Source organism: Lepisosteus platostomus, chromosome 26 (assembly GCF_059453375.1).
Source record: "Lepisosteus platostomus isolate fLepPlt1 chromosome 26, fLepPlt1.hap1, whole genome shotgun sequence".
In the NCBI taxonomy this organism is placed as follows: Eukaryota; Metazoa; Chordata; class Actinopteri; order Semionotiformes; family Lepisosteidae; genus Lepisosteus; species Lepisosteus platostomus.
In genome coordinates this window covers 13440358-13464770 of record NC_142636.1, presented here as the reverse complement: position 1 = coordinate 13464770, position 24413 = coordinate 13440358, and the positions used below count along the sequence as shown (strand labels likewise).

Sequence of the window (24413 nt, the reverse complement as noted above, 5' to 3'; positions counted from 1 at the left end):
GCTTGACAAAGACAGCAGTAATGGGATCTGTGCTGGATCTCCAAAAGCCTCATCTACCATACTGCTCTCCCACAGCCTGTCACTCGCCATGCCCTGTAACCCAGTCTACTGTCTCTCCCCTCCCAGCGCTGTCGTCCGCTCTCTCCGATAACAGCGCGCAACAAAAGCTGCTCCTCCGATTGCTTCTGAATTTTTCACGAGAGGACAATTGCTCTGCTGCACGTGAACCTGTGCCAAACGTTAAGTCCTCCAGCAACCCGGGTTCAACTTTAGCTGTGGGCAAGCATGACAGAACGTCTAGTGGACATTGAGCTGTTTAAAGAAGAGTTAAAATCTTGCTCAACACTACAGCAAACGTATCTCTTAAGATACTGAAGAGAAAGTCATGCAGTCACTCACCAGGTTGTGTCAATAATCATAAATAATCAAGTCATCAGGTCACACTGCAATTTCCTAGGCTTCCCAGGTACTATACATATCGATCTGGTAGACCAACTATAAAGTTTCTCAAGATCCCACAGCCCTTGATTTAGGAAATGGTATTAATCCATGGAAGTCCTGCTAATGTACAATTTTCTGATACCAGTGGTAGCTGAGTGAAGTTGACCCACAAAAGCTAAAACTGAAGACAAAAACACCAACAATAGCACAACATGATATCATATGCATGACTGTGAGGGAAACCACCACTTATGAATATTCAGTTTTGATTGCTCTCTTTTCCTATAGTCCGACAAACTTGTTTTGGAAGACATGCAACAAGTTACGATCTGATCAAACCACAAAAACATCACTAATACAGTACTCATTATTTGAGTCCCCAAATCTTTATTCATTTGTTTTTGTATCCTTTGGGAAAAGAGGTTCTTTATCAATGGGAAAGAAACTGTGCTTGTATAAACTGTGGACAGCTGACTGGAGAACCGGCAGACACTGGGGTCTTGAAAACCGGGACTGGATTAGGCCAGGACATGCGAGAATACTTTATGATCTTCTGTCATAATGAACAGCTGCCATGATACAGAAGATTACTCTGAACAGAGCTGTTTAGAGCTTGAAAGGCAGCTAATAAAAACCCAAAATGCAGAAACTCAAGTCTCCTAACAGCAAGGCTTTTACCCTTAAAACATAAAAAAATCAGCAACTCTGACAACTAAAGTGTCTCCAAACTGCAAACCCCCGAGGACCCCAATGGGAGTCTGTTCTTAAGCCCAATTGCCTGAATCGCTCTCGCGGTGAAAGGCCTCCTAACAACGAAGCAACTACAAAGCTACACCGTCCCGGTGCTGGGGTCCCTCGACACGGACGCGGGGTGGGGTGGGCGAGAGTGCGACTTACCTCCGACATCGGTGAGACTCATTGCCCGCATTAACATGGCAATCTTTCGGAACCCCTTGGGTCCTGACACTTGGGGCCATGGAAGGGAAACAAAACCGACACTTAGTACACCCCTCGAACCAGCTGGCCCCCGACCAAACCACGGTCTCGCGTCCTCACGGTGGCAGCTGCCAGAACGCGCTCACGGCCTCCGAGCTTCCGGAACATTCCTGGGGCCTCAGTCCTTCCGGAACATCCTGGGCAGCCCAGTCACCTCAGGAACATTCTAGGAGCCTCAAGGCTTCCGGAACATTCTAGGAGGCCCAAAGCCTCCGGAACATTCTCAGAGGCTCGAGGCTTCTAGAACATCCTGGGCCTGGGGGCTTCTAGAACATTCTCAGAGCCTCTGAGCTTCTCGGGCCAGGCCTCTGAGGCTCCATTCAAATTTCTCATGCTCCCCATTACCCATCACATCTTCTTACAGATCACGGCGCTCCAGAAGGTTCATTTTCAGAATGATCCCTTTTGAAACAGGCAACTGGGAAGCGCTGTATTTTACAGCCTGCCCTGTTCTGCTGTTGTTTGCTGTGTTTAAGTTCATTCGCATGGTGTATTAGGCATCCCCCCACCAGTACCCCCGGTTCCAGAGTATCCCTGAACTGGATGAAGTGCTTAGAAAATGGATGGCCGGATGGCAGGTGGAATATGAGGCATATACTGCAGCAGCAGCTGTAATACAGCAACTTCAGCTTGTAGGACACGTAACATTTGACAAAGACCTCAATGGGAGGACATTACAGTCCAGAACAGCCAATTTCAGATTGCAAAAGTCTTCATGTACCACATGTCCATGACGTCATACCGCATATAACCAGCTGGCTCCAGAACAGCTTGCTGCACGCAAATGGCACGATTGACCGTTTGCCTCCGATTCACAAATTTAAAAAATATAAAAACACACACATTAGGGCCATGAAGGCATCAGCTCTGAATAATGCCATGTGCTCATGTAGGCTTTCCAATCATTCCCAGAACAGTCTAGGAAATCACTCATCTGTTTCTTCATGTGAGCCTAAGCAGCAAAGTCACTGAGGGGCTGTGAACTAGTGCGAACTAGTTCCAAGACAAGGCCCTGGAGGTCTGAGGAAAGCACTGCTGTACGAGCTGACAGCATTAAAAGCGCGTTTCCAGCACAATGAAATCATCAACCGAGCTACACACAGACACAGCAATCAAAAACTACTTTAACCTGGAATCCTGGACAGTTTTTCATTTGCGCTGTCAATTAAACATTAAACACCTGCGCCAGCCCTTCCTGAACGGGCACGTAAGTTTCTTAAGCCTGACTGCAGATTGCCAACAAATCCCTGGCTTAGGCTGCTACATTTCACACGTGTGCAGAGCTCTTCCTAAGGCAACGTCAGATACGGAACATGTGCAGAGCTCTTCCTAAGGCAACGTCAGATACGGAACACACTCTTCACACCTGCTGGACAGGGACTCAGAGTGCTGTACACACACCAACTCTTGACCCTTGACCTTTCACGGCCTGAACTGCCCTCTCGGTCTCTCGTGAGAATCGCCAGGCCTGCTTCTGTCAGTCGGTGTGATGCGCCGGGGGGGTGGGGTCTGTGTGTGGTACAGAGGGGTCCGGCGCCTTGAGGAGGAAGCCTGCGTCACGTGTCCAGGGAGAAGTAGGTCACTGTGTTGCCAGCAGCTTCCTCCTGCTGCCGTTCGGCAGATCTGCGCGACCCTGCAGTTCAAGGCCGGTCGCCACAGCAACGGCACCTCCGAGATCCTGCCCGGTCTACACGGCCTCCCCCCCCCCACCACCACGATACTCCCTTCCCAGTAGGCCCAGCTCTAGAATCCAGCGCACTGGTGCGCTGCAGGTGTCCCCAGACGCCTGGGGTGCGTCTCCGTGGCAACTGCCAGCGTAGTGGGGGTGGGGGGTCCGAACCGAGGCATTCCTGCGACGGGTTTTTCCCCCGCCCCTCCCAAGGAAAGCGGGTTCTGTTCTCCCGCTCGTCCGAAGCCTCCGCGCCCGCCACGGGCTGGTACGAGTCGAACAAACCGAGCTGGCGCCGTTTGTCGCGCCGTCGGGAGATAAATCAGCCCTCCAGCGGCCGAAGAGAAAGGGGTCAATCGCCACTGTGAGTCCGCCGTCTGGGGGGGACAAGCGAGGCACTGCAGAATCTGGAAACCCACCCCTGTGACATTCATGCCCCTCTCTGCTCCCTGTTGTACTGAATACACTGCACACCCTTGTACAGGCGCGTCTGCTCTCTCGGGGGAAAAACAGCGACATTGTTGAAAAAAAAGAAAAGCTTCATTAGACAAAACAACATATTTTCCGTGCAAACGGACCCAGTTGCACATTCAGACACGCTGGCTGTAACTCTTTCAGCTGCTTCTTGTGTCGCACATTCATTTGAATGGGGGCAGTTCAGAAAGTGATACTCTGATCAGGAGCACGACCCTGTTTGGGAAAAGGAGGTGAGAAAAATCAACGTTGCAATGATTGACACTGGTCTTCGTGCGGCCAGGCAGTCTTTAGATGCCCCATTCAGTTTACACTCTGTTACGGCAGCGTGGGTTCAAATCCCACTCCAGAAACACCGGCGGATTCCGATCATCCTCCACGCTCCGGATAAAAGAGCCCAACCTTCTCCGTTTCAAACAAAAAAGGCCCCGAGGGGACCTGATCCAAGCGTCCATAACTCTCAAAGTGAAATGTGAACTAGAGGTGACAAATGGAGAACTACATAGAAGTGCTCTTGGAGCAGGAGGCGCTACTTTACACAAAGGGTTGGAGGAGTGTGGAACAGTTAGGCCATTAAGGCCAACACCCTGGTTTCCCTTCAAGAAATGTCCAGATGAGATCCTTGGATCAATTACTAAGTTCAGCTGGGCTGAACTGCTTACTCTCATTTGTAACCGTTATATCTTATACCGTTTTATTGTGCAAGGCTGGCCTCCTGTTCATTCTTCTTAATAATAATAATTACTTACACCTATATAGTGCCTTTCTGGACACTCCACTCAAAGCGCTTTACAGGTAATGGGGATCCCCACCCCCACCAGTGCGTACCCCCACTTGGATGTGGGGAGGAGAGCAGAGTGATGAAGCCAGTTCAGAGATGGCGATTATTAGGAGGCCATGACTGGTAAAGGCCAGGGGGGAATACTGGCCAGGACACTGGGGTGACACCCCTACTCTTCTCGAGAAACACCCTGGGATTTGTAATGACCACAGAGAGTCAGGACCCTCAGTTTAACGTTTAATAAAAAGGGCATTAACCACCTAATGTGTGCTTGGGGCTGGTATAATTCTGGCTCTCTAAAGATCCCCCTTCAATGCTAAATCTAAAAAAAATCACTATAGCTGTTTTTGAAATCAGATTGCCTCTTGCCTTTTGGCAGACAAGCACTCAAAACGCCTACTCCATCCTTTCCTAGGCTAAACGAGTTCGAACACACTACAGCTAGAATGGCCAGGCTTCGTGCTGGCCTCATACAGGGCAGGGGAGAAAGGCCCAGCCAGCCAAGCTCTGTCTAAACTGAAACTATGAAAAGCTTTAAAACCAGACATGATGCCCTTGTTACAGAATAACTGATCCTTACAGAATCCTAAAATGTCTCCTAGTCTACGCCACTGAGAGAAACAGCAAAGAGCTGGAAAGAGCTCCCCTGTCTGAGAACACAGACAATCGCAACAGGCAGAAAACAGGGCCTCTTCAATGTCCACCCCGAACCCCAACCCCCCAGAACAGCCCATTCACAAACGCCACTTCTTGCTCTGCAAGGCTTTAAAATGCAAGCCCAGCGCACACACACACACGCACACACACACCTCAGTCCTGCTCATTCAGCTGTACTATGGGAAGACTCCGTCAGGGGCACGTCGTATACAGCAAGGTCAATTTTATCTCCGCATTCCGGGACCATCTCTTGGAAACCACCTCCCTATACAATCCCAAGTTCCTTTTCCGCGCCTTGTTAGCGAAGGGGCCACAGGCTGCATACTAAACACCCAGGGGTGCCAGCTGCTGCTACAGACCCTGACAACACCTTCCACACAGTTGCAGTGAGTTCAGTCCAGTGAGTTCTTCAGTAAAAAAACAAATACAGAACAGGAGATGAATGAAGGTGAGTGGAATGAAGAAAGAAAACATCTCACAGCCCCCATCTGCACAGTTTCTAAAGCTTTCTCCTGCCCTGGCCCGGAGTAGAGGTTTCAGAAACACACGGCACGGGTTTCAAGTCTGAAGAGAGGCAGACAATGAGAAGTAGCGGTATACGGAGCCGTTTGGCTTCTTGAAAAGAAGGTGCAGAGATCTGCGCTGAACGCAGTTTGCAGGCTGCACAAATGATGAAAACGTTGCACTGGAGTGAACAGTCCTCTGTCCTGCCAGCCAGTGTGTGTGTGAAGCTGGAGACGGACATTTCAGTCATAATTCTTTACACTTCCATAGCGCTTTCCTGGACACTCCACTCAAAGAGCTTTACAGGTCATGGGGATCCCCTCCACCCCCACCAGTGTGTCCCCCCACCTGGATGATGCGCCAGTCCGCTCCCCACACACCAGCTCTCAGTGGGAAGGAGAGCAGAGTGATGGAGCCAGTTCAGAGAGGGGGGTTATTAGGGAGGCCATGACTGGTAAAGGCCAGGGGGAATACTGGCCAGGACACCAGGATAACACCCTTACTCTTCTAGAGAAACACCCTGGGATGTGCTTATTTACTGAATGGACCATTTCAGTGTAGTGATTTCAGTACTTTTTTGAGTGGGGGGTAAGATTTATTTCAGCACTAATGGCTTGTTTCTAATGAATTTCACCAGGCCTACAAAAAGGGAACTGGTAGCTATAGTTTTCCTTCCAGCTCTTATACTGTGCTCCTAAAATAAATCAGCACTTCACTTGTTGTTGCAGTCTCAGCAATAACAAAAAACCCTATTCTTACCAGCCCTGTCTTAGCATTGAGACCACGTACCAGCGGATCAACTCAACCACATCCAACTGTACATCAGAACACTACACAGGGTTCACACGGGACATCACAGCCTCAGCGTCTAGTGCTGCCGGCGATGAACCGCTGTTAAATAGGCAAACAGGTGACCAAGAGGGCTGAGGTAACCTGACAGGATCCTGTGGAAAACTATCCCATCGCCTCGGGATATGCAGCCCTCTCCCACTTCGTACACAGCTGAAGATCCCGACCTCACCTCCTGCTTGGCGTCAGATCTCAGAACGCTGCGGAGACACTTAAAAGCCGCCTGTGCCTTCACCTCCAATCTGCTTTCTCATAACAGTCGAAAGCGGAGGACTTGAATTCACTCCAAAAACACGTGCCGCTTTGGAAGGAAAATTCCACTGGGCGCGCTGGTTTTAATCACAGATCGCGTAGCCTCTGGGAGGGGGGCAGCCGAGCTCGTTGTAGCAGAGGGCACTAAGGCACGTGCCTCTAGTGTTCTGGAATCATGGGAACTGGAAAGCGACAGAAAACATATTCTACTGCTCTTGGGTTTAGGGCACTCCAGTGAAGGTACTGTCGGAATAACGATTCCTCATCACCTCTGTGGAGGTGCTCAAGATGCTAATGGCCATGAACCCAACGTGGCAGATGTGCAGTTAGACGTCACGGATATGACGTAAGACAAGACTGAGACCCAGAAATGCTGCTAAGCGTGTTTAAGAAGCGGAACACGGCAGGATCTGTAAAAAACCCACAATGCTGTGGAAAAGCTTCAACAGCCGAGTGGAACCAACACGCAGCAGGTCGGTGTTTCCGCAGGAAGTAAAAAGGTTTGCGCAATGAGGAGCCCGTCGCCCTTGACAACCGCCTTGCGGTGCTTAAACTCACTTAATGCCTCATTTCATCTCCACTGGGCTCCTCTTACCAGTGAATCCCTCCTTCGTGGAGCCAGCCAGTGTAAACTGAACACAGTGTTCTCCTCAAATACTGGGCAGGCCAGTTTTCCTGCCTGTCGTGTTAATGGAGGAAGGAGCCGAAAAGGAGGATGAGGAAGGCAGAAAACGGACAACAACGGGGACTTCAAAAGCATGTCAACCTGAATCGCAGTTTAGTACTGGCATCTGCTACCACAGAACTGTAACTAAAAACTACAACTGCTGAGCAGACAAGCAAACACAGACAAACGTAAGGGACACACTTGGTCGAGGTAGACATATTTCAGTTCAGCTTGGGGCTGTTCTTCAAAAACTCATCAAAGGCAAAAATTGGCCAATTGGCAATTGCAAAGCCCTCTGAAAACACAAGAGAGCATGCAGACTGTTCCCCACCAAGACTACGCTGGCCTGCAGCCACTCCGGTGTGCTGTCAGAGCAGAGATTAACAATTAACAGCAGAGAAGTGCTCATCGCGGATCGGATACCAGGCAGCTCAGAGACGCACGCTTGAACCCGGCTTCTCAGGAATGAAAACGACGCAAAACCTACAAACGCTGGGGAGGGAATAAAATCTCCCATAATGTTGGGGTATCAGACCATTTCAGGTCTTGGCAGTGCTCGCAGGGCCTGGAGTTCACCCCTTCTCGACTCACGACACGTGAAGACAGCGCTGGGAACCCGGCACATACTTGCCTTTCGGCTTCGCAGCAAAACCGCAAAAGCATCAGGAATCTTAACATGATCCCCAGCACTGAAAGTCGTGAGAGTGCCGGGGTCTTGGAAAAGGACCCCCAGGGAGCTGACAGCAGGGAGCCCCTGAAGGACTGCCTGACGCAAGCAGGAAGTGCAGAGGAGTTCACAGTGGGCCCGTGACCAGAGGCCAACTGCAGCTCTTTTTTATGTTTCTGTAACACAGACGTACAGAGGCGCTGTATGACCCATCTGGCAGCCACAGATGCATGCTCTCCCACTGCTTGCTCTGCTGCTGAAAGGCGTCGAAAAAGCAGGGATCTGGGAAGACAGCAGCAGTCGCCTTCCAAACGCACGCCATCGAGAACCGTGCAATAGAAACATCAGGAAACCATGGTTTAGTCATGAAGACTCATCTAATCAGAGCACCGGGTTCGAGCTAACCCAATTGAGAAATCTCTTCTCCTTTAGCTTTCTCCTTAGCCTTTAGCTCAGTGCAGAACCGGTTGACCAGTGAGTGTCTTAGTCTACTTGAGGTTTGTGATCATCCTGATAGAAATCGCAGCTCCTGACAGATTTATCTCCTGTCACTCATGGGGGTCATGCATGATGAAGCAGAACCACTGCAGCCACAAATAGCCAGATTCTGACACGACATTTTAAAGTGCATTAGGGAAAGCAGACTTAAAAAAAAAAAGAATAATTGTCTCTTTTTCATTACTGCCCTTGCTCACTGTGCAGAAGGCACCGAAGAGTTTTTAATTAGCACGGTGCAATCAACACTTTTGGTCCCTAATTAGCTCTGCAGACAATGTCTGTATAAAGTCAAGATACGGCATTTTACAGAAACAAATTTGCAAGAATCAAGACTTGCGCTGTGAGATTTCTTCTTGAAAAGCCTAGCTTTGGAGCAATGGTGCATCTGGATCAATGAGCATCTCAGCTCTAGCACTGAACCTCCTTAAGAAAAGTGACACATATTGAAGTCCAATTAAAAGGATGGGAGAGGGCCTTGATAATTATGGGAGGGGGAAGCAGAGTCTCGAACCCTGGCCAAGGTTTCTACAAAGTGAAAAAAATGTTCCCACGGCCCCACACTTGCTCTGACGGAGACGAGTCACCAGGGAGCAAGGCTTTCTGGGATGGCAGGAGTGACAGGGAACTCAAGCGTCTTCTGGGACACATCTAATTAAGATCAATGGAGATCACGCGGAGGCCCGGAGTCGATTAAAGCGCTCGGCAATCGGGAGCCCGATCCCCTGCTCGGACCGAAGCCAGGTCCGCCCATGACCTCCAGCTGGTGGACGAACGTTATGACCAGCAGTTTAAGCCAGAGCCCCCCCCCCGAGCATCACAGCCAAGTTGGAATAAAAATGCCAGCATTTTTTCTACCCTTTACTTTCCTGGATTCAAAATATTTCGCTTCGGTTTAATTTTAAATTAAAAAATTCAGAGGAGCGGGAGATGAGGCAGGGAGCTCCAGTCCTGATCCCCAAGAGCCCCAAATCCACTTTGTTTCCTACGTCACCCCCAGTAGAGATCAATCAAGCATTTGGCCTTGGCAACTCAATGGTCTCCAGTTTTTGGTTTCAAATGATCCCTAAATTAAAAACAAGTCACCTGTTCAACTGATCACCTTCAGCAAAATTAAATGTCTGGGACTGTTAAGCCTGGGACAGTTAATTGATCCAGGTCTTTATAAATGAGTGATTTATTGGCTACTTAGAAAACTTGCTGGACAGGGGCATGACAGGAGGAGAGATGGAGATTGTGGATAAACTGGGAGCCTCTACTGGAAAGCGCTGTGTGACCTCACAGGCAGTATTGCAACTCACGTGGCTCGGCGATGGTTTCACAACACCCCCACTGCAATCTTCGAGGGGAATGTCACCGACACGCCACAGCGCCGATTCCCACACCGCGTCCTAAAGTCCTCAGCCTTCCAGGGTTCACAGAGAACTCCAAGCTCCACGACGGGGAGGGATCTGGGACACAGCCGTAGTCGAGATCAATCGAGCCGCTCGTGAACTCAATTTAGTCACCAGGAGCTCAAGGGTGGAATAAAAACCCGAGGCCCTTGTCCATCCCCAAGACCAGATGTAAGGATCACTGCTGAAGGATTTTAAACAGTACTTCGATTTTAATAGTTAATGTTTACCATCCCTTAATTACTCTGTGACGCAAATATGAGTTGCCTTTGTAATTCTCGGTGGCATTTCTGAGACGTTCTCTAAGAAAACAAACATGCAAACTGATCACTGTAGTAAATAATGCACTCAGCCCCAGGTGTCCACAGTATGAGACACCGGATTAGGCTACATAGTACACTGGCTATCTCCTGCACACATCTGAAGACGCACACTGCTTTCTTTAGAACCCTGTTAATAATTGAAACACCTCCACTTGCAGCTTCAGATTCAAACAGGAAGAAAACATTTACTGCCTAGGTAGGATGATGCCACTCCTTTATTGTCCCAGGTGGGAAACTGGCCTCCTCCCGTTCAGGTACAGGACAGCACGATCCAAAGAACAAAGAACACAGCTATTTTAATGAACCCGTTCCTGAATCAGAAACACGCGTGCATAAGCTGTGAAAAAAAAAAGAAGAAGTTTGCAGCTTCATCTTTACAACTTCGAAAAATAAAACAAGAAACTGGGTGAGATAGATACGTTAGATACGTGCATGACGCAAAAACAAAGTGTACAACCGCCTGTCTAAACTGAGCAGGTCGTTAGCTGTGGGAGTGAAAGATCTCTTTATTCTATGGCTCTCACTCTAGGCAGTCTGAACTGAAGCCTGACAGAAGGAGCTCTCCGATTCACTGTGCAGGGGGTGATGAGTGATGAGATTTCTATTTGCCGTCCACACTATGTGTTTGGCCCAGATGTCGGCCAGCTGTAGCTCTCCTGCACCGATGACTCTGCTGGCTGCCTTCACCATCCAGACAGTCTCGGGCTCCCCGTCAGATTCCCAGGCCGAGCAGCACAGAACCCCACGACGCCCCGCGGGCAAGCACGCTGTATTCCTGCTGCTGGTGGCCGGCTTTGCCAGACTCAATTACAAACAACAACAAATGCCCCACGGGAGCAGAGACCTGGTTGCACGTTCTGCTACACTGCAAGAAAGGATGAGGAAGGAGAGAGACGATCTCCCTCCGAACAAAAAAAAAATAATCCGATGCTAGAGTCCTCACTCCTGCCGGGTTAAGAACTGCTACGGACCCTACTGGGGGAGGGGAGGAATCTCAGTAGAACCAGCAGCCCAGCATGTCATCCCCCGTCACAGCCCGGGACACCCACAGACTTTCCCAGGAGGACTGGCCAGGCTCACACCTGCTGGGCTCCAGTGGGCTCGAGGCCGATACAGCTGCTGGCTACAGGAAGCAAGCTCCTTCACCTCCTTGCCCGCCGCTGGCCTTCAGGAGAGACCCCGAGCGACGATCTGAAGAGCAGCCACACAGAACTCAGCTCTGCACTCTGCAAGGCATCCTGGGTAAGAGAGCCAGCTGCCTCCCTGACATCACACTGTAAAACACCAGAGGCAGTCAACCCTAGTGGCTGAAGGCAGGGGGGGTCTTTAAAATGCCATTCCCTTGACCCCCACCTCCTAGAATCGACCACTTACTGCATTTTGTTTTCAAGCTTTCAATGGGTAAGGATTCAAAGAGACCTACAGCAACCACAGGACTGCTGCTCACTACGAGAGGTGCTACAGTCACAACTATTTAAAAGATGGGCAACCCACAGCCTACATTACTGGCCTAAGTGCCCTGCTGTTTAAATTAAGACCATGCAAAATATAACGTGATACAATACAAGTTATGCAAATCAGGTGAACAGTCCTTTAACCCAAATGTATCCAGTACCTAGTGCCAGAGATCACTAAGAATAAGTGCCTCCTGCATCAAAGGTGCTCGTCGCTCCCACGCAGAATTTGAATATTTTATTTTTTCACATGCAAAACCCATTCAGGAACTCCAGCAGCGCATTTAAATGATGACCGCTCCCTTTCATGCCGAGGGCGATTTCGGGAGGAACTCGAGTTTGCCCTACCGGTTCTATGCAAAGGCCGTTAGGCAGCTGCTTCTGCTTTTAAACCCGGCCCGCAAGATGGTCTGGATAAGAGAAACGGCGCTGTGGTACCGTCAGGTACTGTAGGGTTAAAGATACCGGCTGGCAGTACGGGTACCGACCACTCCTGCTTCAGCACCGGTTCTGTGAACATGAGCGGCCCGGGCAACATCACACACATCGGGATTTGAGTTTTCTCCTTGACCAATCGAAAGTTAGATCTGCACCCACACACGCACACACTGGGAAATGGGGAGATGCGGCTGGGGGCGGACTTCACCCGCCAACAATACCAACACGCTGACAGCCATGGAAGCCGCATAAAACGACCATTAATCACATTTCCTCTTCCAGTGACCCCGGAACGGAGACGGAGAGAGAAGAGGGAGAAAACAATACCGGCCCCCAGAGATGCTAACGCAGCTACAGCGGGGCCGTGCAACTGTTGAAGACAAACTCTGTAACTATGGTGATTAATCACGTCCCGGCTTCTGCAGCTACACAAACAAGAATGGCGTTGTTTAACGGCACAAATGCACTGCACACGCCTTTGAACACGGGGCGTCGCTTTAGGAGCCTCCTTCGGTGACGCGAGACCATTTCTGACTTATTTAACAACGGCAGCGGCAATGGGGGGGGGCTGTACTTTTACCTGCGTGCCAGGTAAGCGACAGGACAGAGAGATGGGGTAGCTGTGTGATTCCTCAGCCAGTCAGACAAGGTAAAAGGTCGGGAAATCTGTCCCGCCCAGCGATCAGCACCCATGAGCAGATCAGTGCAGCGCAGCCCGGGATGTGTCACGGCCATTTGTGAAGGCGAGGGTGAGGAAGACCCGGCATGCCGAGCACCAGTCCCCTGGAGAGGCAGTCTTGCCGTTCACAGAGCTTAGCCGCCCTTCGGCGATCAAGAGGTGGGGTGACGCTGCGGCCTGGGTTGGGGATACGGAGAGCAGGCGAGACAAGCAGACGCGCGTCTCCTGGCTCTGCAGTTCACGGGTCTGAACGGGACCCCACCTCTTTCCGGACTGAAACAACTTCTTCAAGGGGTGACAGCCGCCCCCTTCCAAACACAACAACAACAACAACGTTTCGTGTACCAAAAGTGTTACAGTAACAGTCAACAGCCCACCTCGAAAGAGAGAAACGGGAGGGTGTTTTTGTTTTGTTTAAACAAACCTTCGCTTCTCGGCCACCCTGACAGTGACGGATCCGTCTGCGGGGACTATTCCTTTCCAGCAGCACGCAGGGAGACGGGCACATGGTCGCCCCAGCCACATATCAGCGTACAAATAAATAATAGTGGCATACCGCCAGGAGGCCGTTGCATTGCAGCGTGTTAGCAAAACCCCATCGCGATGACCGATCGACCCGCACCTGCTCCCAGCCCGAGACAGACAGGGGTGGGGCGGCCCACCGGGAACGCCCACCGCCACCAGCACCTCCACCGCGTCCCAGTCCGACTCGGGGGGGTCGAGTCATTACAACAACAATACAACACGCCTTCATCGCGTTTCACAACGCCACGCACTTCAACCACAACCCCCCCTCCTCCTCCTCTCCTCTCTGACGCGCGCAGCCCCGCGCCGGCAGTCGGGAAGCGCGCGTGCCGACGGCCGGGAGAGCCACGAGAAGGAAAAAGAAAAAAAGAAACGAGACAATACGTACCGGCGCACGCGACGCGTCCTCCACGGGCCCCCCGCGTGCTTCGCCCCGGAGCAGCTGCATGGGGGGTTGGGGGGGGCGCGAGGCGAGTCCCACGGACCGGATGGGTGACGGCCACACAAGCACACGCGCGTTCAAAACACCGCTAACCCCCGCCAGACTGGTGCGCGGATGAGCTCCCGAAGGCACCCCCCCCTCGCCCAGAGCAGGATCAAGCGGCGTGTAACTAATAGCAACAGCAGCTCAGTCTCGCCCTCCTCCTCCTCCTCCTCCTCCCCCTCACTCACTCTCCACCCCTGTGACGCTCCTGCGGGACACAAAGAGTTAACCGCGATCTGAACGGCACGGCCCCCCCGGGCAAAACGGGCAGCAGCAACAGAAAGAAATACATCATCACCATCATCATCATCTTCAACAACAGCAACAGCATGAACCCGATGGCCAGAAACTCACCACCATTCCGGACTCCGAGCTGGGCGATGTTCACATTCACACACGGTCGCTCTCCCCCTTACTGTTCTGATCGGGGGTCTTTTTTTTTCCCTCTTTCTCTTTCCTTTAGGATGATTTTCTCATGGTCTCGGAACGCCGCCTCCCCCTGCCCCCCCCGTCCGTGCGCGTCTCAAGTCAGACCCCCCATATTCCTCCAAAAAACGGGGCGCGTCCCGCAGCCCTGAGGAGCTGAAGAGGCAGCTGGCGTCCCGCTCAGATGCTACTGGCACGCGTTTTCAGTCACATTTAGAATCGCGTATTTAAGTTTCGGGATAAAGCACCCCCCTTCCTCCTCCTCCTCTTCTCAGCGTCCCGGGGTCCCGAGCCTATAGACGCGCCTCCAGACACTGTGTCTCCGCTCGCATCAAGCAAACCCTGATGAGCGTCTCCGGGATCTCTTCGCCGCAACCAAAACCGAGGCGACAGGGGGGAGGTCCGCCGAGGCCCCCAGCGGGCGTCTGTGAGCGTTTCAGCTTACGCGCCGACACAGACGACTTGAAAGCGAAACACGGGGGCGGGGGTGCAACTAGCAGGAGACCCCTCCCTCCCCCGGACTCCACAGCCCGGGTCCGGCCGCGGTCTGGTTCAGCAGCTGCCCCCACCTCCCTGGCGTCGCCCCCTCCTCTCTCGTTCAGAGATGGGGCGCTCCGTGGAGGTGCCTGCGGACAAAAGGTGTTGCGCGCCGGGAAGCCGGGAGACCAGCTGCGGGCGGACGGATACTCCGGCGACGGGCCCGCCAGTTACAAAAACACAAACACGAAACGACTGCCTCTGGGTTCAGGGGGGGACGAGTGCGTTCCTGTTGCACGCCCCGTGCAACCTAAAAAAAACAAACGATGATCGATTCCCGTCACGCATGTGAAGAATCCCTCGCCCCCTCCTCCGGGTGCAGGAAGGGTCTTTGTGTTATATTATATCAGTGCGGTTTCTTCGGTGGGAAATCGACCTCCCGTTTTGTAAGGGGGGGTCGTATGGTCGACTCCACTCCACCCCCTCTTCGAGACGCAGGAATTGTTTTTATCTTTTTTTTCCCTCTCTCTCTCTCTCACTGGAATTTGAGGCCGATTCGTGTTTTGAATCTCTCACATTGCCGTGAAATATTAAAACGAGAGCTCGTCTTTGTTGTTGCCTGAGCGGCGCATTACAAGCACGGGAACAAGGGGAGATGCATTTCACTCGGAGAAGTAAAAATAAACGCGAAAAGGCGCTGCCGCGGGTCGCTCGAACTTCCTGTAGTGTATCTGTACCGGTTTCATTTAATAAGCCTATTGCTTCAGATTTTTTTTTAGTACACGTCTGCGGATTATCTTTTCATTAAAACAGAGGGTAGGTTTTCCTTATTTACGTTAAGTTTTAACATAGTTTGGGCCGTCATTCTCTCCATTACTTAGAAAACAGAACAAAAAAACACAGATATGGAGAAATCATACGTCTTCAATTAGCTGATGGTTACCGCGTACTGTCGGTACTATTTGATGGGGGTTCTGCTAGCTTTAGGTGACCAAAACGAGACCGAGGTTCGACATCTCTTGCGAGAGCCAGAAACTGTCAGACTCCCCCTTAGTTTGAGAGGTCTTTGCTGAAGGGAAGCCCGGGGTGAAAATGGCGCTTTTGCCCCCTTGTGGCAATTCTGCCCATTCTGGCCGGGTGGTTGCTAGTATTCCTGTTGATGTAAGGAGCCCGTTCGGCCTTTCCCCGAAGGAACACGGGCCGTTTCTTTTCAGCAGCACCGCTGGGCAGCCTGTCCCTGAGTCCTCCCTCACAGCGCTTTGTGTAAAAGAAGACCCAGAGGTTTCTGAACCATCCTGAAATAGTTTTTTTTTATCCTACTTTTAAGTGAATGTGAGGCAGGAAGGCCTCAATGGAAGGAGCTCACTGCGGGGAGAGGAGTGATACTTTCTCTGCTACAGTCGACTGGTCCCAGCGCCTCTTCCATCAGGGTGAGCGCTGGCTTAAAGCACATGGACACTTGCGGCCTCCAAAAGTCTCAACTCAAAAGACTCGGGGATCTAAAATCGACCGCGAAAAGCAGTTCCAAAACTCGGAGCTATCTGCCACACAATGACCCTGAAACTGAGAACTCCCTGCTCATCCCTACAGCAGACAGACTACGTGGAAATAAACATTAAGTACAGTATATCTCTGTTTAATGGCATCCATTTAACTGCAGCTCCATCTCATCATTTTGATGGTAAAGAAAGGTTTGCTGAGGATGCACTGTGATGTTGGGTTATAGCCCATCTTGAACCGTTCTGAAATACGTGGTTTTTTTGGCCTACTTTAAGTGACTTTAAGGCTCGTTCTATGTCCACACAGGTGGTCACCCCACTGGAGAAGTGGTACCCAAACTCTGACACAGAGAAGGTTATAAAAGAACAGGTTGTTTGTTTTTGTTGAATTTGTCAGGATTTCCCATTTGTAGAAACGGGACTAAAATAAGCCTTACACTAAAACCTCACGCTACACACAGTGTAATTCAAAACGAAAGTTCACGTTGTCATTGCTGTGGGCGATAACAGGAAATCAGTGTTCAGCTGAGGTTTGGGGACCGCTTCTCCATTCTCCTAAATAAATTCAATTTCTGACCACGTTTCGTGACTCATGGTTTTTGCAGAACCTTCTTGTTCGTGTCTCTCCTCACTCTTTTATGCCCAGTTGGCTCTAACCCAGTCTTGGAAGGAAAATTAAAAGCTGCCGAAAAAAATAATTTTCAAAATTCACGGACAGGAAGTACACTGGGGACACTAAATGAAGCTGCACAGTGCTCAGATACCCATTGTTCATAATGTGTCAGAGAATGGGCCCTATAGCCTAGACTTGCCATGAGTAAAGTACATATTAATTGGCGGAAATGGCAGTTCCTAATTACCACACCGCTCTTGAGTCATTATTTTAACTTTGGGTTGCCAAACTAATTTGAATCAGCGATGACTGTAACCCACATGACTCGAGGTTTTTAGCTCGTAAGGATTTAAAGATGCAGAATGGCAGTCAGTCTGCTCCGTGTGATCTAAGCTTTCAAGTAATCTTGCTTCATTACCAATATCCAGAGATTAAATGGGATTTCCTGAAGTTTACACAGCCAGTGCTCTCACCAGGCAACCCAGGATGAGCTGGTACTAAATAAACTCGAGTGAAATGATCAGATTAGTTACGTGCTGTGCAATTCGGGATGTGAAAGCCATATCACCCTGCAACTCACAACTGGCAACCCACTGAAGCTAAGCAGGTGTGAGCCTGGTCAGTACCTGGATGGGAGACCTCCTGGGAAAAATTAGGTTGCTGCTGGAAGAGGTGTTAGTGGGGCCAGCAGGGGGTGCTCACCCTGTGGTCCATGTGGGTCCTAATGCCCCAGTATAGTGATGGGGACACTATACTGTAAACAGGCGCTGTCCTTCGGATGAGATGTAAAACCGAGGTCCTGACTCTCTGTGGTCATTAAAAATCCCAGGGCGCTTCTCGAAAAGAGAAGGGGTGTAACCCCGGTGTCCTGGCCAAATTTCCAATTGGCCCTTACTAATCATGGCCTCCTAATAATCCCCTTCTATGAATTGGCTTCATCACTCTGCTCTCCTCCCCACTGAGAGCTGGTGTGTGGGGAGCGTTCTGGCGCACTATGGCTGCCGTCGCATCATCCAGGTGGGGCTGCACACTGGTGGGGGTGGAGGGGATCCCCATGACCTGTAAAGCGCTTTGAGTGGAGTGTCCGGAAATGCGCTATATAAGTGTAAGCAATTATTATTATTAATTATTAAATCTGAATCCCACCTCACTGGAACTGCAAACCACCGCCAGAGATGACGCACAGATTGTTTCCCAGAATACAATCCCGCCACCTACTGGCCATTCTAGGTATTGCACACTTGCAGGAGGCAGAGAATTGCAAGGCCTTGCCTGGGGTAATTTAATTGCCCCTCTATTGCCCCTGTGGGAACCTCGTCTTGCGCATCAAGACAAATGATCAAGAGCTCATAAGCGTATAACATACACAGCAATAATATCATCCATCAACACTTCAATACCATGATACACAATAACATTTAACAACATTGCTCAGTCAGAATTTATCGCTTTTAACCTGAGCGATAATCGTCAGTTTATAAAGACACATAAACTCAAGTATGTTTCGCGTAATTTATTAATGTAAATTGGGAGAGTACGGCTCTTCCAGCCTGAGTGGATGTAGGGCGAACACACTGTTCAGATTGTCATTGCGAAGGGTGATTAAAATGTGTAGTTAAAAAGTGGACTTAAATCACACAGTGACTTTATAAACTGATGGTTTAAAATTCTCTGGAAAATTCTCTCCTCTGCATTTTTCCCAACTCCTGTGAGCTGTGAGTCTTCTGTACAGTTAGATTGGAGGTGGGATACAGGTTTAGTAGCAGATGTCTCTTCCCACAATGCTGAAATGGCTTACTTCTGTTTCTCTGGCTCTCATGCCCATACTGGCTGGGACATTTTTCATTTCTGGAACCACTGTAACCAATCAAATCAATCGAGGGCCTTAGCTAGATTGTGATTCCTCGTGATCATTTTCTGTCAAACAATTTCATCTTAACCCTCTGCGGTTTTTCTCCAGTGTTTACCGGGGAGCCTTGAATTCCAACATAAATGAATAAAAAAGCTTTGATGCTTTTTAGGAAAGGTTCGGAAGGCTGTCTGAATATATTTTGCTCTGTATTTTGATTCTAAGAGATTTTTAAAACCGTTAGTAGAACAGTCTAAAGCAGGACTCTTGTTGTTGAATGCCTTAATAATTCAGTACATTGTATAGATCTTTCTAAATCATTCATTTTTGAGGACTTGAATATCTTTTAAGTTATTAATCAAGTCTGCATGTCCTTAGAATGAAAAAAAAAAAGAATAAATGTAATCCAAGCAGCTTGGGGCAGCTACTAACCACCATTAAAAATGAATTTAACGAAAGCCTGCTAACATATACCTGTTGCTTTGTTTTGGTTTTTCTAAAATGTTAATAGAAAGGCGTTCTTCCCTTTTGGGTAAGATTTTGTATTGTTATAAACAGTTTTTGAGTGCACATACAGTATATATATATAGTATACGTTTAAACGTATAGTTTAATGTGTGCACGTGTGGTCATGCGTGTGAAGAGCGGTTGAGTTGAGCCTCGCACTCTTACGAAGTGTCTATTTAAGTCGGACTGATGTCATACCTGAGACGGAAGTTTGCCTACAGACGCAGTAAGAGCCAGCGCTTAGACTTGTAGCTTTGCTTGCGGTTTCCTCTAAAGCTCCGAGTCTATTTTTTACCCCCTGTTCTTGCCTGGTGAGGTCTAGGGTGACTCTAATTGGCGCCATGTGCAGCTCAAGATGGGTTCACTGTGAAACGACGGTGTTCTGTTCATTAATTTTGGTCATGGTTTCAGTTCGAGAGAGGCCCCCGTCACTGCGCCGTCATTATCTCGTTGCGTCTTTCAGTCCAGCTCTTTAAAAGGTGTTTTTTTTTCCCACGGCAGAGGAATGTAATAAACATCTGCAAGTGGAAGCGCACGAAGATACACAAGCATCGGAACCGTGCCAAAAGAGCGTTAAGATACTAACGTGTGAAACGGGTGGTACAGACTGTTGATCAATAAATACACGCTTGTGCAAAATCACTTCTGTATGAAAACAGTATTATCGCACTTCAGCTTCATCGTTCTGTAATAGAATTAAATACCATCATTGCACAAGAGGATATCATGAAATATACGAATCTATTCTACTGTCCTTGTACATTGATTCCTTGGACGACAAACGCATGCAAACAAAAATACACTTACACCCATTTATAAGGGTGTTTTACTGAAGCCACTCGCTACTTCGCTATAAGTTATAACAGCGGTGTCTCACTTGAGATATGAACCCACAACATACCGGTTTCAAGAAACCAGAGTAGCAAAGCAGACAGACGACAAACGCTTTAAGAAAGAATGTGAAATTCTACAGTAATATAACGGTAAACGTACTGTATGAGCACATTGTGATCCGTTAACATCTTAACACATGCCCATATGGGTAGATTCTACCAGACAGTTAACAGAGGAAATTTTTATTTACAAATATGCGCTTCGGGTGACTACACGACACACTTATGCCAAATGGAGAAATGCCAACAGTACCTACTGCACAAAGTCGGGAAGTTTTTCATTTTCGTTTCCAACATCACAAAATCATATTAAACAACAACTCTCACCTGCTTATTCGGATCCGCTTTTTGGATGTTTGTTCAGAAACCCCGATCCAGTTTTCCCAGATTCGCTCTGTTTGACTTCTGGCTTTTCCATCACCGAGTAAAAGGGAACTAAGCCCTTTTTTCTATCGCGGGGATTTTTTTGTCAGAACCGAGAGTGTTTAAGGAACTTGAGTGAAGTCTCATTTCCTCATGTAGCAAGATCAGTTAACAGACACCGAACGCGGTACAGTATGTGCGCGTTTTCAGAACAGAGTGTGTGTTTCACGGTGGGAGTTATGAAATCTTGCTGCATCTCCAAATTAATAATAATAATAATAATAATAATAATAATAATAATAATTGCTTATACTTATATAGCGCTTTTCTGGACACTCCACTCAAAGCGCTTTACAGGTAATGGGGTCCCCTCCACCACCACCAGTGTGCAGCCCCACCTGGATGATGCGACAGCAGCCATAGTGCGCCAGAACGCTCCCCACACATGAGCTATTAGTGGGGAGGAGAGCAGAGAGTAATGAAGCCAATTCATAGATGGGGATTATTAGGAGGCCATGATTAGTGGTGTTTTTCTTCCTATAACCTGTATATTTTCAGGTTAAAACAAACTTCAAAATCATAAATCAAAAATCAAATATTCTGTTCCACTCTTTAATGTGGAGATACCTCCTGGATTGACTTTGTCAGGGCCTTTGAGGATTCCGAATACTTGTATCAGGTCCCCTTGCAAACCCCTCTGTTCCTCAAGACTAAAGAGACTCCAGCCTGTCAGTGTGGGACACTCCCTTCAGACTAAAGAGACTCAGTTCTTTGCAGCTTGTCAGTGTGGGACACTCCCTTCAGACTAAAGAGACTCAGTTCCTCCAGCCTGTCAGTGTGGGACACTCCCTTAAACCCCAGAATGTTGCAATGCCTTACACAATTTTAACACAACATTCCTTGCTTTGAATCCAGCACTTTTACATTTTAAACCAGCTATTCCTCTTTCTTTTTAACTAAACGATTCCCACTGTTGTCGAGAGTATAATGTCCATCATCCTTAATGGTTCTTTTGCTGTTGTAGCAGAAGCTGTTGCTCTTGTAAAGTGCTCTTTGTTTTTAACATTGTGTTTATCACATTCTATTTCACAATCCTACTGATTTGTCTTCCAAATGTAGATGACTTATTATTTTATGTATTATTTATTTGATCATGGGTAAAGTGTTCAACTTGATTATTTAAAGGCTGACTGTATACAGTACTATCAGATTTCTATACAGAACCTGCTACACTGGAGCTCTCCAGGACCAGATCTGAAGACCCATGAAGTAGGAAATAGACACAATATGGGAAAAAAATAACCTTGTTTCTTCGATACGTCCATGAGCGCTATTAAACCAGTTCATATTCAAACGGGAATTCCATTCAAACTCACCACGGTAAGTACGTTTACCTTCAATTGTGAACTGCCACGCCATTCTTTAGTTTTCTTTGCTTGGGCAAATCTACACTTGTCAAAGAGAGTGACTCGTTTATTTTCAATTGCAGTTAGACTGAAGGGATCACCCAGGAAATCCGAAGCACATTGGCCGAGGGGATCCGGCTGGGTCAGGAGGTGTCAGCATTCCGAACTAAACGACGGATCTGCCGAACCCCGACGCGGAGCTCCCACAAGCCAAGCCAGGGCGAGAGATCACCCTGCTTGGGAAGCGTCGGCTACCGCGGTTACAGCGGGCAGAGTTTGAAACGTCGCAGCTCTGGATTGTAAAGACAGCGGTTGAATGGCGCACGGAGTCGAGGCGTTGTACCAGCAGGAACGTCCCCCAATAAGGGAGCAAGCCAGTTGAACATGAAGCCAGCCCGACAGACCGCAGGAGGAGGCTAGCGTGGCTTTGAGTCCGGGGCTGATAGGCGTTGGTAGGTGGAAGGGATGGAGGCCGCGTTTTAGCCGTGGGACGACACGGACCGCTGAAGTCAGTGACAATCCCCTCCCTCCCTCCCGCTTGCCTTCGCGACTTTTCCTGCAGACCTGGGGCCGCTCGACGATTCAAGCGAGCCCCGCGTTTGAATCTGGACCAGCGCGGCGCTCTGAACGCCGCCAACTTTGACCAGCGGATGGGTGATCCGCAAAGCCCGGCTGTCGGGTAGCGAGAAGCGCGCTCACACCCAGCGGCCGTCGTGCCGCCGCCGGGCAGGGCAGGGCAGGGCAGGGCAGGGACGCGAAAGAGCCGGTGTTCGCGCACGCAAAAGCATCCCAAGCGATCAGAAACCAGACGCCTACCTGTTCCGCGTCGCTGCATGGCTTGAGTAAGTGGGAGTGTGCGCTGGTCATCTGCACGACTACTTTTGTTTCCCCCTCCCAACAACGAGTGGAGGGACGCTGCTTCTCTCTCTCTTGAAAAGAGGAGCCAGCTAGACTTACGATTGGCTGCTGGGTTTATTCTTGCCACAGAAGAGGAAACGCTAGACCCACGGGTGAACCGCAGGCGCTGGGCCCTTAAAGCGGCAGACGGGCGTTTTCGCGATAGAGACAGCGATTTGAAACAGCGAATAACAGCGCCACTGCGCTGCTCTAGAGAGTCAGCGTGTGCGATGGTTTCCTTTCCTGTAGGACTCCCGAATGACTGAATCCGATGAATCAGTTGGCTCCCAGGCCAGCCTGGCACTCCTGGCCCGGAGAGGCCGTCCCCTGCTTCATCAGTTAAGGGTTCACCTCCAGAGGTAAGCGGATCCTGAAGACGGCGTGGAGCGCGTCAGCTGCTCCTGTGGCCGAAAACGACATTGATCCGGGTTTGGGGGGGGTCAGAAATCGAGGATTTAGGGGTGACTCCGAAAACTGCGAAGTTGCGACAAGTCCAAAATAAGGACAATGCACAAGAGCCCGCCGGTTTTTTTAACCGCCGCAAACGCAGTGTCTGATATCGCGAGATCATTCGGGTACCACCTTAATTACTTAATTAGACTGGTAAAACGGAGATCAAAAGTCAGATTACGTGTTTTGCTTCCACCTTAATTAAAAGCGAGTTGAAAACCGTCCGCATAACATGTTGACCTTACTTCAGGGCTGGCGTATTCTTCCATGACCTTTATACGTGCTGATTAGATGACCTGGTGTCCCTGTGTATCAGCGCTGTGGTGGACTGGAGTCCTGTCCGAGGCGGCAGTCCTGCCCGCCGAACTACCCCGAGCTGCTTCGGGTGGACTCGGGGATTTCCGCTGTGTCCATCGCCGAGCGATGACTCGGTATTCTCCAGCGGCCCTATATTGCCACCTCGTGGCGAGCATTTGTTTAACCAGAAGGATTAAAAGACCCGAAGAATGTATAAAGATCCTGGTCACAAAAGATCATTCCACCTCTCCGGCTCAAATATGAAAAGCTGTTTTAACATTTCGGATTTTATTATTATAAAATGTATTAGCCGTCGCAAGGATTAAAAATAAATCTCTCTCTGTTCTTGCCAGCAGCCATATCACCCTGCAACTCACACCTGGCAGCCCACTGAAGATAAGCAGGTGTGAGCCTGGTCAGTACCTGGGAGATGGGAGACTCCTGGGAAAAACTAAGGCTGCTGCTGGAAGAGGTGTTAGTGGGGCCAGCAGGGGGCGCTCACTCTGCGGTCCATGTGGGTCCTAATGCCCCAGTATACTGACGGGGACACTATACTGTAAACAGGCTCCGTCCTTCGGATGAGATGTAAAACCGAGGTCCTGACTCTCTGCGGTCATTAAAAATCCCAGGGCGTTTCTCGAAAAGAGTAGGGGTGTAACCCCGGCGTCCTGGCCAAATTTCCCATTGGCCCTTATCAATCATGGCCTCCTAATAATCCTCATAAAATACACTGCGCGTTCTGGCACATCATCCAGGTGGGGCTGCACACTGGTGGTGGTGGAGGGGATCCCCATAACCTGTGAAGTGCTTTGAGTGGAGTGTCCAGAAAAGCGCTATATAAGTGTAAACAATTATTGTTGTACTCATCCTTCTACATTCACCTACTTCAATAGATACAATGATGTGAAGGTCTAACAACTCCCGTCCGTGTCACCCACTTTTCCTGGGAAAATATCTTTGCTGCCTCCAAGGAACAAAACCACTCCT

The 24413-nt window shown here is 49.4% G+C and overlaps 1 protein-coding gene across 11 annotated transcripts in view; it reads right to left on the bottom strand.

Annotated features, from left to right (window-relative positions):
- arhgap33 (Rho GTPase activating protein 33) overlaps positions 1–22984 on the bottom strand; it is a 61432-nt gene extending 38448 nt beyond the window's left edge. Inside the window, exons 1-2 of one of the 11 annotated variants that reach the window (XM_088621392.1) lie at positions 22599–22713; positions 1339–1407 (exon numbers count right to left, since the gene is read on the bottom strand). In XM_088621392.1, the coding sequence (XP_088477518.1) occupies positions 1339–1407; positions 22599–22617 (88 nt within the window). In that variant the 5' untranslated portion in view covers positions 22618–22713. Of the gene's footprint in view, positions 1–1338; positions 1408–13164; positions 13513–13653; positions 14031–14103; positions 16930–20340; positions 20656–22598 lie in introns of those variants that run through there. The other 10 variants (XM_088621388.1, XM_088621384.1, XM_088621389.1 and 7 more) reach the window with 10 other exon arrangements.
- Positions 22985–24413: the final 1429 nt, after the last annotated feature.